The following is a 13,468-nucleotide window of genomic DNA, read 5'->3' on the forward strand; positions in this document are numbered from 1 at the left end:
GTATTTGATTTCTAAACTGGAAAACCATTTTAAAATTTGGATCTGAACTCTGCTTCGGTTCCAAAGTAGCAATCGTAACCGAAGCCAGTTTGGATCCAAGACTTCTAGAATAACTGACTTCGCCTCGTCTGAGGCCATACATTTTAATGCTGTACAGAGACGGATCTCTGTACAGCATTAAACCGAAGTTTTGAGCAAAGCGACTTCAGATCTAGGATCCAAAGCTTGCTTCACTCATCGCTAGTTCAGATCTCCAGGTCCACCTATCAGGAAAGAAAGGCCCCCTAATGTTATGTGGATATGCCTTAGGCCTCTTTCACACGGGCGTGTGCGCCCCATGGTCGTGCTGCGGCCCGCAAATTGCGGGCCGCGATGCACGAGCACAGTCCGTGGAGCAGCCGCAGCGGATCGCGGACCCATTCACTTGAATGGGCCAGTGATCCGGCCGTTCCGCAAAAAGATAGGACATGTTCTATCTTTTTGCGGAACGGAAGTACGGGACGAAGCCCCACGGAAGCACTCTGTAGGGTTCCGTTCCGCATCTCCGGATTTGCGGACCCATTGAAGTGAAAGGGTCCGCATCCGTGATGTGGAATGCCCACGGAACGGCACCCGTGTATTGCGGATCCGCAAACGCGGTCCGCAATACGGCAACGGGGCGCACACGCCCGTGTGAAAGAGGCCTTAAATGTCTGTACTGGAAAAAACCCTGCAAACATCTGTAAAGTTCCTAATTTTGAGACGGTTTTCCTAGCTTTGCCCACTTGTGTTAGTCTTTGAAGCCTCTCCAGTACCGGGGGAGTAGTCCCAGCCATCCATCCTTACAGAAACAGAAGCATCCAGTCTTCACGTAAAATAACTGGCAGCTCACCTAATTAGCAGAAGATAACATGCCATGTACAGTGAAGTACGTGTGCATCCAGCATATGGCACCGATCAAACCCCAAAACCATTTTTTGCCAGTGAGATCAGCTGCAAAATAGTATCTGCAGATAGTCCTAATCTAGACAACATGCGGCGGTCCCACAGATTACAAAGTGTGTGTTGTAGATGAAGACACCATCTTCTACCTGATAGGAGGGAAGCGCACTCAGTCATCATGTTATCTAATACATATCCCATGCCTTACATAAGTAACATATCATAAATTGTGCGGCTGAGCCATTTTGGAAGAGAACCTGTCTTTGTGCAGAACTACTGTTGGCATGAACGTCTCTGCTTACACCTGTACGGCCAAGAGAAAATTGATAAGAATGTCATTAATTTACTGGTATCATTTGCCAAGAAAAGTCAGTCTTGTATGTGTTTCTTAATGATGGAACGTCTGCATACTTGGTTTATAGGAGGGAATCGGCTGAAAGGAAGGTTTGACTTAACTGCTCGGTACCTTGTCATCTAACGTCGTCAGGAATTGTGGATAGAAGTGGCTTACCAACCCATAAGAAGGATCACTATTGTTACAGCCAACAGATTTGACTTTGGGCTACTCCTAAGGGCATTATTTTGGCAGTTCCCTGGTTTTCACCCTTTAAAGGGGTTTTCCGGGATTTACATATTCATGGCCTTTCCTCCGGATAGGTCGTCAATATCGGATTGACGGGGGTGTGACTCCCAGCTATACGAAGAGGCCTCTGCTCTCAGTGAGGGCTAAGGCCAGTGACGACACGTTCATCAGTCTCATGGCTTAGGAGCAGCTCAGCCCCATTCAAGTGAATGCGGCTGAGGTGCAATACCAAGCACAGCCACTATACAGTGTACGGCACTGTGCTTGATAAATGGTGAGGAGGAGGCGGTGATGCTGACTGGAGCACTGCAAACTCAAGCAGCTGATCGGCGGGGTATAGGTCACCAGTATGTAAATCCCAGAGAACCCCTTCAAACCCTGTATGGGGATGTGGACTTTGCTGCAGGTGAACCACCAGCCCACTACTTCTTGGAGTAGTTGTATAAGTGACAGCTGACCCGTGAGTGTAAGAGACATTGATGCAGGGCACTGAGAAGTTAGGCACAATCGTACTCGGGGACAGGTGAAGGTCACGGTAGGTAAAGTACATGCAATAGGAGAAATGGCCCAAGGTCAGGTCATGCAGCGGAGGTTCACAATCCAGGAAATGGGAAGAATCTGTACATGGGCAGACAACAGTACAACACGCCTTTGCAGGATACTAGCAAGCTAGAGAACCTACCTTCAATTGCGTTTCAATGGCTTTTGTTTCAAGATAACGCGATGAGTTAAGAAATTTGAGTTAAGAGTTTGAGTGTTAACCCTGCTACATCTGTATTAGTCAGGCACCTTCCCACAGGGGAAAGTGCCTAAAGTACCCCAGGGCAGCCAGCGCGTGCACCCTATAGGTAAGTGCTGGCAGGAATCGGGCAGTGGCCTGTGAGAAGAGGACAGCGCAACTCTGGCAGCTGGGCCTGCTGAGGAAAGTACCATCAGGTCCAAACTACCAGACCATTCAAAACGGTCATCCATTAACCAGGGCATAGTCAGGGCAAATGTAGTTATTTGTCCTGGACAGTCCATGCTATGGGCAGCAAATGGATCTCAATGGGAACTGTGTCATTATTCCTTTATGTAAGGCAGTGTGGCTACCATTGAAACAGGGGTTTTAAGAAGTTTCATGCCTGTAAATGTCACTGAAAGCAGTGGAAATCTATGCTGTGACCAGGTATAGAGTTCCACCACTTTCTGCACCATTTTCTTTTCTGTCTCTTGGAAAGCCCAAGGTGCACCAAGCTTACTAAGAGGTGTGAGCCTCCTGCTGATACATTCTTATTGCCAAAGGAATCTCCCTTCAACCGGCCATATATTTCTTCCTGCAGTGACCACTTCACGTGAAATGCAGTATTACATGCTATAATGAGTTTATGACCATGTAATACATGGATGGGCCTGGTCCAAGAGTGAGCGGATCTTATATAGCCTCTCCCCCATTATCTCCATAAGCCCTAATACAGCATAGGTTATCTTGGGGGCCCTTTAAGAATACTACCGTCTGTAAAATAAAGTGTTGGATTACAACCGTTATTAATGTATTAAAGGGCATCTATCAGCAGTTTTGTATCTATGACACTGGCTGACCTGTTACATGTTTGTTTGGCAGCTGAAGACATCTGTGTTGGCCCCATGTTCACATGTGCCCGCATTGCTGAGAAAAATGATGTTTTAATATATGCAAATGAGCCTCTAGGAGCAACGGGGGCGTTAACATTACACCTAGAGGCTCTGCGCTCTCTGCAACTGCCCCACCCTCTTCATTTTGACAGGGTCAGGGAGTGAAAAACATCATCACGTCTGGCCCTGTCAATCCGAGGGGAGAGAGCACGGCAGTTGCAGAGAGAGCAGAGCTTCTAGGTGTAATGGCAACGCCCCCGTTGCTCCTAGAGGCTCATTTACATATATTAAACTATCATATTTTTCAGCAATGCGGGCACATATGAACATGGGACCAACACAGATGCCTTCAGGTGCCAAGCGCACATGTAACAGGCCAGCTGGTGTCATAGGTACATGCCCTCTAAGACTAATTAAATTGGGTAAGAACAGATATTTAGGATAAACTTACCTACATAATTGCTGAAAAGGCTGCACTGGCCCGCGGTAAACATCCACTTGTAATAGACGTTATACTCAGAGATGAGCGAATTTCATGTTATGCTTTGTTTGGTGGTAAAAGCAGAATTGCGTTATGGATTCCGTTACCACGGACCATAGCACAATTCTATGACTGAATGCATAATGGAATGCCTATAGGCATTCCATCATAATAGAAGTCTATGGCCTGTATAACTGATCCGTCCCGTTTCCGTTATACAGGGGAGTCCTCTCCTGCATAACGGAACGGATCGGTTATGCAGGCCATAGACTTCTATTATGACGGAATGAATAACTGAATGCCTCTAAAGGCATTCCGATATAGAATTGTGTTATGGTCCGTGGTAACGGAATCCATAACGCAATTCTGCTTTTACCACCAAACGAAGAGTGAACGAATTTCACGCTCATCTCTAGTTATATTAGAAGAGCGGCGTGAGAGCCTGGCTACACATTGCTATCCTGGCTTATCCCTCTGGTATTGGATATTGCTTATTATGGCTAGAGCCTATGAAGCAATGTGCGGCACGTCTAGTAGTGCCCTCTGCTCCATTTTGATCACTTATGACTGTATTTGGACACACATCTGTTGAACATCGCAAAGCTTTTTTTTTTTTTTTTTTTTTTTTAAATCTCTCTGTTGGTGCAAATTTCAACGAGAGAGATTTCTGGTTGGAGGCAGCAGAATAAACAGATGCAAGGCTGAATCCCTGGAGAAGGTAGCAGCACTTGTGTGTAGCGTGCGCTGAGGTCACCCATAAAGACTCCAGCTTTAAAATTCCTTTACCATTACTGTGCTGCTCTCTAGAAAGCTCAACATGCGATTCATCCACAGGCCTTACCTCATACTGGAGAGCGTTCTGCAAATCAGCAGCTCTAGATTATCTGTCTCTTTGGAAAATGTCCGCTTCTGCAGTCTCGTATTTTCTTGGAGACTATATGTAATCATGCCATTTTGCGTCTTTACTCTAAGGGCCAGTTCACACTGAGTTTTTTGGCGTTTCTGCCTCAAAATCAACTCCATAAACGCCTCAACTGCCTCCCATTCATTTCAGTGGGAAGCAGAACTTTTTTTTATTTTAATTTTTTTTTATTTTATTTTTTTATACGTGTTAAAAAGAATCAGCGTGTCCTATCTTGGGGCAGAACCAGCGCTGAAGAATATCCAATTGAAATGAATAGGAAGCAGACAAACGACTCCATGTAAGTCCATGCGTTTTTTGTGCATTTTCGGCATTTTTTTGGTGCAGATCTACTTCAAAAACCTCAAGCAGAAAATTCAGCTTTGTAATGAATTCAACAAACATTGGTTTAAAAAAGACGCATCCAAAACCACTCGAAACCACGTGTGTTTTAAAATCAGTGGTGTGAACTAGCCCTTAGGGTGCCGCTGCATGCTCAGGTTTTTATTATGCAGCTTTTTTAAGCCAAGAGCAGGTGTGGATCATAAAAAAAGAACTTATTAAGGACATATACTATTTCTTCAATCCACTCCTGGTTTTGGCTTCAAAAACTGCGTCAAAAAACCTGAACGTGTGGCTGCGCCCTTATGGTCAATAAAACTATGAGCCTTAAAGGGGATGGACAGGATTAGGCTTTCTTCTGAAAACTGTAACACACGTATGCATGTTTTACTTCTTATTAAAGAGAACTTTTATGAAAATTGTTCCATGTTGCCCGGCGGTGATGATCGGAGTAAGCAATGTTTAAACTGTTGTTTGGTGATCCTACCCTACTGCATAAATGACACTATTGCATGCATTAGTTGTATTTTTGTAGCCCTAAAACTCACATCAGTCCTACATGGTATGGATTCCAACAGTGTTTTGAACTTTTTATGGTAATTTTACCCTACTGTTCTATAAAGGCTCTGGCCATATCTGTAATTATATTTCCATGACATCATAGAAAGTAAAGGCATGACGGACACCAATGGTGCCCAACTGACTCTGGTGACTACAATGCAGTCAGTTTGTTTCATTCATTAGGGAAGATTTATCAAAACTGTTAAAGGAAAACTTGATTTCACCTTTAATTTTTCAGAGCTCTTTTGGAAAATTAAAGGTGGAATCTAAGTTTTTCCCTTGCACCAGTTTTGATAAATCTCCCCCATTGTGTCCTTAATTTTTCCGGCAAAAAAAAAAACCATAGATTTTTTTCCGTAATGTTTTTGATGCAGATGTGAACAGAGCCTAACTTCCTGCTCAGTTCTGCTACAGCCCTCGGATACCTATGTTAGCCTTTAACCTGCTATTCCATATAATCCCATAAATTCTCTTAGGCTCAAACACATTGAGCCATATGCGCTGTTTTTGTCACTAAGAAATCATACAGTTGTGTTGAGGCCTTGCCATCCTGAACGTGATGGCCCTCACTGTAGAGGTCAAGGATTTAAAACAAAAAAAACGATATTCGTTTCTTTCAATGGTCTACTGAACCCAGTAAAGGAGTTGATTCTATTGCCAAACCAGTCTAGAGGGGCATGTGTAACATCTCAACAAGGTAAAAACTCACAAAAAACTAAGGTTGTATAAAGCCCTAAGACGCTTCTGTGAGCCTTACTTCTGTTGATACTGCTCTGAATGTGTTCTGCGCATACATCTGTCCAAAAACAAGTTTCACCTTTTGAGACGACCATCTATAATCAATCAGTCAAAAAATTATCTTCCCGAAGGGTGGTCCTTTCAAGGAAAATGACTAAAATATATAATATGAAATACATAAGATATCACTAAATACATACAGTATCTCTGTAGACTTTTATGATAGTAATTATAAATGTATTGTTTTGTAGGAGTCCATTTCAGACAGTGCAGATATCAACACAACCTTGCTTGTTCATTTCTTTGGACGTGGAGGACGGGATAAGCTGCAGTATTCCAGTTTCTACAGGTATTTTATAAGTCAAGGTAGCAATACAGCAGAGGAGTTAAAGGGGTTATCCGACTTTGCATTTTCATACTTACCTGCTGCTAGCGCGCCATTCACTTCCTGGACTCTGGCTGGGGGCGGGCTTCATCTTGATTGAATTCTTCTCCTGGCCGGGCCGCGCGCTGGACTGAATGCCCCCGCCGCCGCTCATGCGCCATGGTGACTTATTCCTGGCCAGTATAGTACAGAGCCGGTGTGTGCGTTTGCGGCTCTGTACTATTCTGGCCAGGAAGAAGTCGACATCGCGCATGCGCGGCGGCTCGCGCGTTCAGGACAGCGAGCGGCCCGTCCGGGAGAAAAGGAGTCCTCTGCGCAAGCGCGGCCACCGGGATTCCGGAGAAGAGCGGTGGCCGTAACCAGGGGAGACTAAATGACAGCAATGAGGTAAGTGGGGATAAATGTTCTCCTAAACGGTGAGAATTGGTTAATCAAATATATTTACAAAAATGATCACTGTCAAATCATTAACAGATTTAACAGTGATAATTATGATGGGAATACCCCTTTAAGAAGTCCAAGCAAGGCCTCGTTCACACTTCAGTGGTTGGTTAGTGATTTCCATCAGTGATTTGTGAGCCAAAATCAGAAGTGAAGCCTACACAGAGATGAGGTGTAATGGAAAGATCTGCACCTGTTATGTGGTTTTGACCCGCACCTGGTTTTGGCTCAAAAATCACTGATGGAAATCGCTGACCAAACACTGAAGTGTGAACAAGGCCTAAAAGAAGTAGATAATGGAGAAAAATAAGAGCAGCGGGAATCTGCTACTAGTCTCGAACAGTGGTCTCCAACCGACAGCCCTCCAGCTGTTGTGAAACTACAAGAGCTGACTAGTCATGGGTCGGAGATCATCCACACTTAAAGGGCCAAAAACAACTTATTACATTTTCTTTTAGAAGCCATTAAAAATGCTTTTCTGTCTGGATATTGCTGTTATAAACCTAAGGTACCTGCGCACAAGTGCAGATTTTAAAAAAAACTAAATCTGAGCTGTTATTCGTACAGATTTCTATGCATTTTGAACCAAATCTGCACCAAAAACGACATGTGTTATTTCCATCCAAAAATTGCAAACATAATTGACATGCTGAGGATTTCTAAATCCACATGGAACGAAAAAGCAAAGTGTACATGACATTATTATTTTTTTCCTAACCTCATTCACTTTGCTGGTACTATATTACATAAATAGTTTTTTGGCATGAGAATCCGTGCAGAAAAAACGCCCATAATCCTCAACGTGTACATTTAAGCCTTAGGCTACATTCACATGTCAGTATTTTTCTATATCCCGATTTTCGGTCCGTTTTTTGCAGATCCGTTGTTCCTGAAAATGTTTCCGTATGTCATCCGTTTTTTGCGGATCCGCAAAAAACGGAAACATGTATAAATTTCAATAAGCAAATAAAGTTGTTTGGATTTCTTTGAAAAAAAATTGAAAAAAAAAAAGTGAATAAAAGTTTATAAAATAAAAATTTAATTTCCAGGAACGGAATCCGCATAAAACGGATGACATACGTAATGACATACGAATGTCTTCCGTTTTTTGCGGATCCATTGACTTTGTATTGTACCAGGATCCGATTTTTGCGGAAAAGAATAGGACAAGTTTTTTATATTTTTTCAGACATGCGGAACGGAACAACGGAAACGGACAGCACACATTGTGTTGTCCGATTTTTTCCAGGACCCATTGAAAATGAATGGGTACAGAACTGGTCCAGATCTGTTCCGCATAAAACGGAACAGATCAGGAAAGAAAAAACGGACGTGTGAATGGACCCTTATGGTGTGCCTGCTTGCTTTTGATTCCCTCCTATAATGGCCACCTAATCTATCCAGCGTCTGTGGTCACACATGCTCGGCATCTCAGTCCCACTTTCTGGAGCCTCACGCCACTGGAGTGATTGCTCTTATTTTGCAGGTCAGTAAAGAGGAAGTGGCTCAAGAAGAGACGTCTTCATACCAGCTCATTAGTTGGACATTCTGAGAAGGAACTAGTGGTCGCCAAAAACAGTGGACACAAGAATAGGGTTGTCTGCCCATTGTCACACTGGCCCCATGGCTTCCCTTTATAATCAAGCCATGGCTGCTGTAAAGGATCCATTGATATAACAAGGTTTTGGAATTGTGGTATATTTGACAAGTAGATAATCTCTGTAGACTTTACACAAAATACCAGAAAGCTTGAAGGAAAGGCTGGAGCAGAGCTACTTACTGGATCACTTTATTTCACTGTTTGACTTTTTAATTATTTTTTGTTGTATACTTTTTTTTACTATTTATCACCCACCCAAAGACTTTAAATTCACAAAAATCTGACACGTTGTAATCCTCAAGAGTACAGTAATATTTTTTGTACTTTTTTCCATCAGATAACCTTACTGTTCATTTTTTGTTTAGTTTTTTTCTTTCTGCAAGAACATGTCCAGATACTACTTGCATACCTAGTGGGGCTTTACAGCAGATCCAATTCCGTTTCACCCCATGGAAGCCTTTCCCTGATAAAAACACATACTTTATGTGGACAGTCTGCGCAGTAGGATTGTATCTACCACACAGACAGAAGCTTGTTATCAGGATTTACTCCCACATCTCACTCTTAGGTTTACAGGCTAAGTGTAGGGTCTAATCCTGGTAATTTTCAAGATTGTCACTTATTTCCCCCCCTTCTCGGGAACTGGAATGTGTTTTTTATCATTCTATATATCACAGGCTGACAGCAGAGTTTATTTAATGCATGGCACATTGAAGAGAAGATCAGAGCCTCGAGAGTTGCAGAGTAAATAGTACTTTTGACATCACCCTACAGAATAATAGAAATCCAGCACGTCTTTTCTGTGTCTGTAAGCTTCCATCTTTCATGGACAGCTTTCTAGCTGATGTTTTTTTGCCTCACACAGAATATTGTTATGGGTGTTTGATCTACCCCATGCTGTTTGTACAGGAGATGACGGATGGGATTTTTAGAAGAACACATCATTTCACCCAGGGAAATCTCTACCCTGGTGGGAAAGCCAGAAGACTTCCAGATCCGTCACAAGTTTGTTGAGAAGTCTCCGCTGTCCTGTAGGAAAAAAAAAAACATGAAGTATGTTGGCTCGATACGTATTTGTTTTTGGATGGAGTCGTCATTTTTATAGAACAGTTTGAGTGGACCCACATGAGAGCTCTTAGGCGCTGAGATAACAGTGTACTGACAGGTCTGAAGAGGGCTGAATGCAGAAACACGACACCTGTCTGCTTAGAGAAAACCTCTCTGTACAGATGAAGGAGACACCTGTCAGATGGAAAACATTACGTGAGAAAAGATTGGTCAGGTTTACGGATCTTTTTACTATTTTAATCTATGAAGAGGAAAGAAAAAAAATAGCGTAATGGAACATGAGTATCACATGCAAAGGCATGAAGAAGATTGTCCTCCGAGCCCCCAAACCCAACGTAAAAGAGCCATGAGCACAACAGTGGCACATCGACTGTGATTGGTCCTGACAACCTATTTCTTTGGTCCAAATTTTTTTTATTGAAACTGCTTTAAAAAAAAAATCAGCCGCCAGAGGTGGCATACATAGAGAAGTAAGGCCCCCAACACAGGACAGAAGGGTTTCTGCCTAAACCCTTTTCAATGATCCTTTGGCCATTTTTCCACTGCTTCATTTGCTAAAAGTTGTTCCTTTTAGAATGTAGAGTCCTGACCAAGTTTTCACCCCCGGTAGAAGAGGAGATAATCCTGGCCGTCAGTCTTTACTGCTACTATTCTAACAATTATCAAGAAATACTTGAGATCAGGTTCTTCACAGATGGCTTTCTTGGGTTGGTGCCTGATGGAGTCTGTTAGGTCATAAAACTGAGCATTCAATGGAAATAAGTGGTTGAAATCTGTTGATTTAGGGGAGGGGGAAACTGTAGTGTACAAATGCTCATACATATTAGAGAGAAATTGGGCATACCCAACGATTTTGATCAGCTGACTATCTCATGTGTATGGGTGTATCTGACTGTCCCCAATGTCAAAGGGGAAAGAAGGATCTGACTGGGATGTCAACATGCCAGTCCTTTACTCCCAACAGTCTGGTAGTGGCTTATTCCCATCTCCCAATTAATAAACACATGCATGCTCGTCAGGAGGGATAACTGTTGGCCAAACAAGCGTATGTGTATGCCAACCTTAGTCCCCAAAAGTCTGTAGCTCAATAGGTACTTTCATATCTGACCTGTGATGTTGAGCCACACTGTATATTACAAAGGAAAAGCACACTGAGATTACAACCAGCCTTTGAAGGCTCTTTCCTAGTAGAACTGGAAGAGGAACAAGCAAGTGGGTTTTCTGGTTTCAGAATATTAATGGCGTATCCCCAGAATAAACCATCAGATCGGTGCGAGCACTGTGTGCTCTTCATTGTTTTCATGGGACTCTCTACCTGCACACCATAGCAGCGGGGCAGGGTATTGCAGTTTCATCCTCTTCACTTCAATGGGCACCATCGCTGCTTAGAGGGGTTATGTGGATATGATAATTATGACCTATCATCGGGGTAGGTCATCATTATCACATCAGCGGGAGTCTAAGTCCCTGCAACCCTGCTGATCAGCTGTTTCAGGGAGCTGCTGCGATTACAGAATCTCCTGGCAGCTTTTCAAGCACAGCGCCGTACATCCGTATTGTGGCAGTGCTTGGTATCGCAGCTCATCTCCCTTGACTTGAATAGGGTTGAGATGCAATAAGACCATGTGACCAATGTACGGCGACATCACATGGTCTAGTAAGAGGCCACACCGCTAACTGAGCGCCTGACCTCTTCTAACAGCTGATCAGCGGGGGGTCCCAGGAGTCGGCACCACCGCAGATTTGATATTGATGACCTGTCCAAGGATATGTCTTCAATAATTCCCAGATAACCCCTTTAAGTAGAAGGCCCAATGTAGAGAATGAAGAGGCCGCAGCACTCGTACAAATGCTGTAGATCACTCAACTAGTTAATTGGCGGGAGTGCCGAGAGTCAGACCCCCACTAATCTGATATTGACGACCCATCCTGAAGATAGATCATCCATAATCTGTCATTGAAAACCCCTTTTAATCATAGGTACGCCTGTCTACATTAGGACTTACTGTTGCCATTTCGGGTTTTCTCTTTGGTCCAGTCGTCTGATTGCGGCCAGTGTGCGGCTATGTGCGCCAGGCATAGTTTAGCTAATAGCAAAAAGCTGCCGTGAGTCAAGGAAATATTTAATTGCTTGCCTTTGACAGATACCTTTCTGGGTGAACTAATTGGAACTGGTGAGGTGTCAGCATCTTAAACAGCTGCCTGCAGAAACAAAGTCCTCATGTCTTCCAGGGGCGAGTGTGGAGCTTATCAGGAACATTTTCCTAATTTGGGGACTTCCATGAATAATTCATGTAATCAACTGTACTATTTCAGGTCTTTGTACATAGCGCCCATATTTCTAGCCAGGTTTAGTCTTATTTGATCTTTTTTTTTTTTTTTTACTCCGTCACCTCTCATTATTCATAGAATGGAAGGCGATGCTAAGATATGTTCGTTACAAAGCAATCCATAATTCCTCTGCTATCATATTTCATGGCATTCCCTTTGTGGTATTGCGCTGCCCTTACTAGCTAGGTCACATACTACTTGCCACAAAGTAAGCAAAGCTGACATTATATATATATATATATATATATATATAATTAGATCTAATAATGCTCTTAAAGGGAATCTGTCAGCAGTTTTGACCATGCTAAACTGCTGACAGCACTAGGTAGAGGCTGGAGAGAGCAGGACAAACATAAACCGCTTTTATCATGAGGAGTGATATTATATGAAGTTTTATTCTGCCATTAGTATGTATATCAAGTTTTATTCTGCCTGTTCCTCTGGTGCCCAGGAGGCAGCTTTATTGTTAAGTGCTCCCGGCATTGAGCTACTTCACAGTTCTTTCCCGCTGATCTGGGTGACGGCTGTATTGGTCTCCTGGTTGGATGCTGTCACTCCTAGGGGAGGCACTGTGCAGAAAGCACTTCACAGTGAAGCCCCCCCTCCTGGGCACTTGCAAGAGCAAAATCTGGCAGAATAAAACGTCATATTCCCACTACTTTTGATGATAAAAGCTCCACAAAACATATGTTTGTATCGCTCTCCCCAGCCTCTTCCTAGTGCTGTCAGCAGTTTAGCATGATACAAACTGCTGAACGATTCCCATTATAGAGGTTGCAATGTAATAAAGGAACAGCTAGTACCTAACAGTACTATAGGTCCAGTATAATTTGGATTGAATGAAGATTGGTTCAATGATATACCAAGATGGTGTGATATCCCTCAAGTGCCTCTGGGGAGCGCTGTATTTGCATCTTGGCTTTAAATCCATTCCACAGCAATGAGCAGGGGAACCTGACACAGCAAGCTGGCGTCTCTGCATGTATCACCTGCCTGTGCAGCCCTAGTACCATTCCAGGGACAACATCACTATCTTTTGCTACTGTGTTCGCAAACTAAGTGACTATATCCCCCATGAGGAATATCATGCAAAACCAACAAAATACAAAAAAAAGAGAAAAACATTTATGAAATTATTACATACTACATTATTAAAAAAAAAAATAGGTAAAAAGTCAGTGCAAAAGATCAAACTAAGTGGGTGAACACGATATTACCCCAAAATATAGATCACTCAAAGTAATTCAATTTGCCACAAGGTGTAAAAGCAATGGACTAGGTATTACTAATCCTTTTAAGATTTAGACCGTGTCCACAGTGTCTAAAAATGTATCACAGTTGCTGCCAGATAATAAATATATGGTGCATCAGTATCTTAAAGGGGCTCTCTCATGTGAGACAATGGAGGGGCATATAGCTAGGATATGCCCCCATTGTCTGATAGGTGCAGGTCCCACCACTGGGACCCGCACCTATCTCCTAAACGCAGCCGCCCTACTTTC

General features: G+C 43.1%; 1 protein-coding gene across 1 annotated transcript in view; it reads left to right on the forward strand.

Moving 5' to 3' along the window:
- MICU2 (mitochondrial calcium uptake 2) overlaps nucleotides 1–13,468 on the forward strand; it is a 255,667-nt gene that overhangs the window by 228,926 nt on the left and 13,273 nt on the right. Inside the window, exon 8 of the mRNA XM_040426209.1 lies at nucleotides 6,393–6,490. Coding sequence (XP_040282143.1) covers nucleotides 6,393–6,490 — 98 coding nt within the window. The remainder of the gene's footprint in view (nucleotides 1–6,392; nucleotides 6,491–13,468) is intronic.

This window comes from Bufo bufo, chromosome 3 (genome assembly GCF_905171765.1).
Source record: "Bufo bufo chromosome 3, aBufBuf1.1, whole genome shotgun sequence".
NCBI lineage: Eukaryota > Metazoa > Chordata > Amphibia > Anura > Bufonidae > Bufo > Bufo bufo.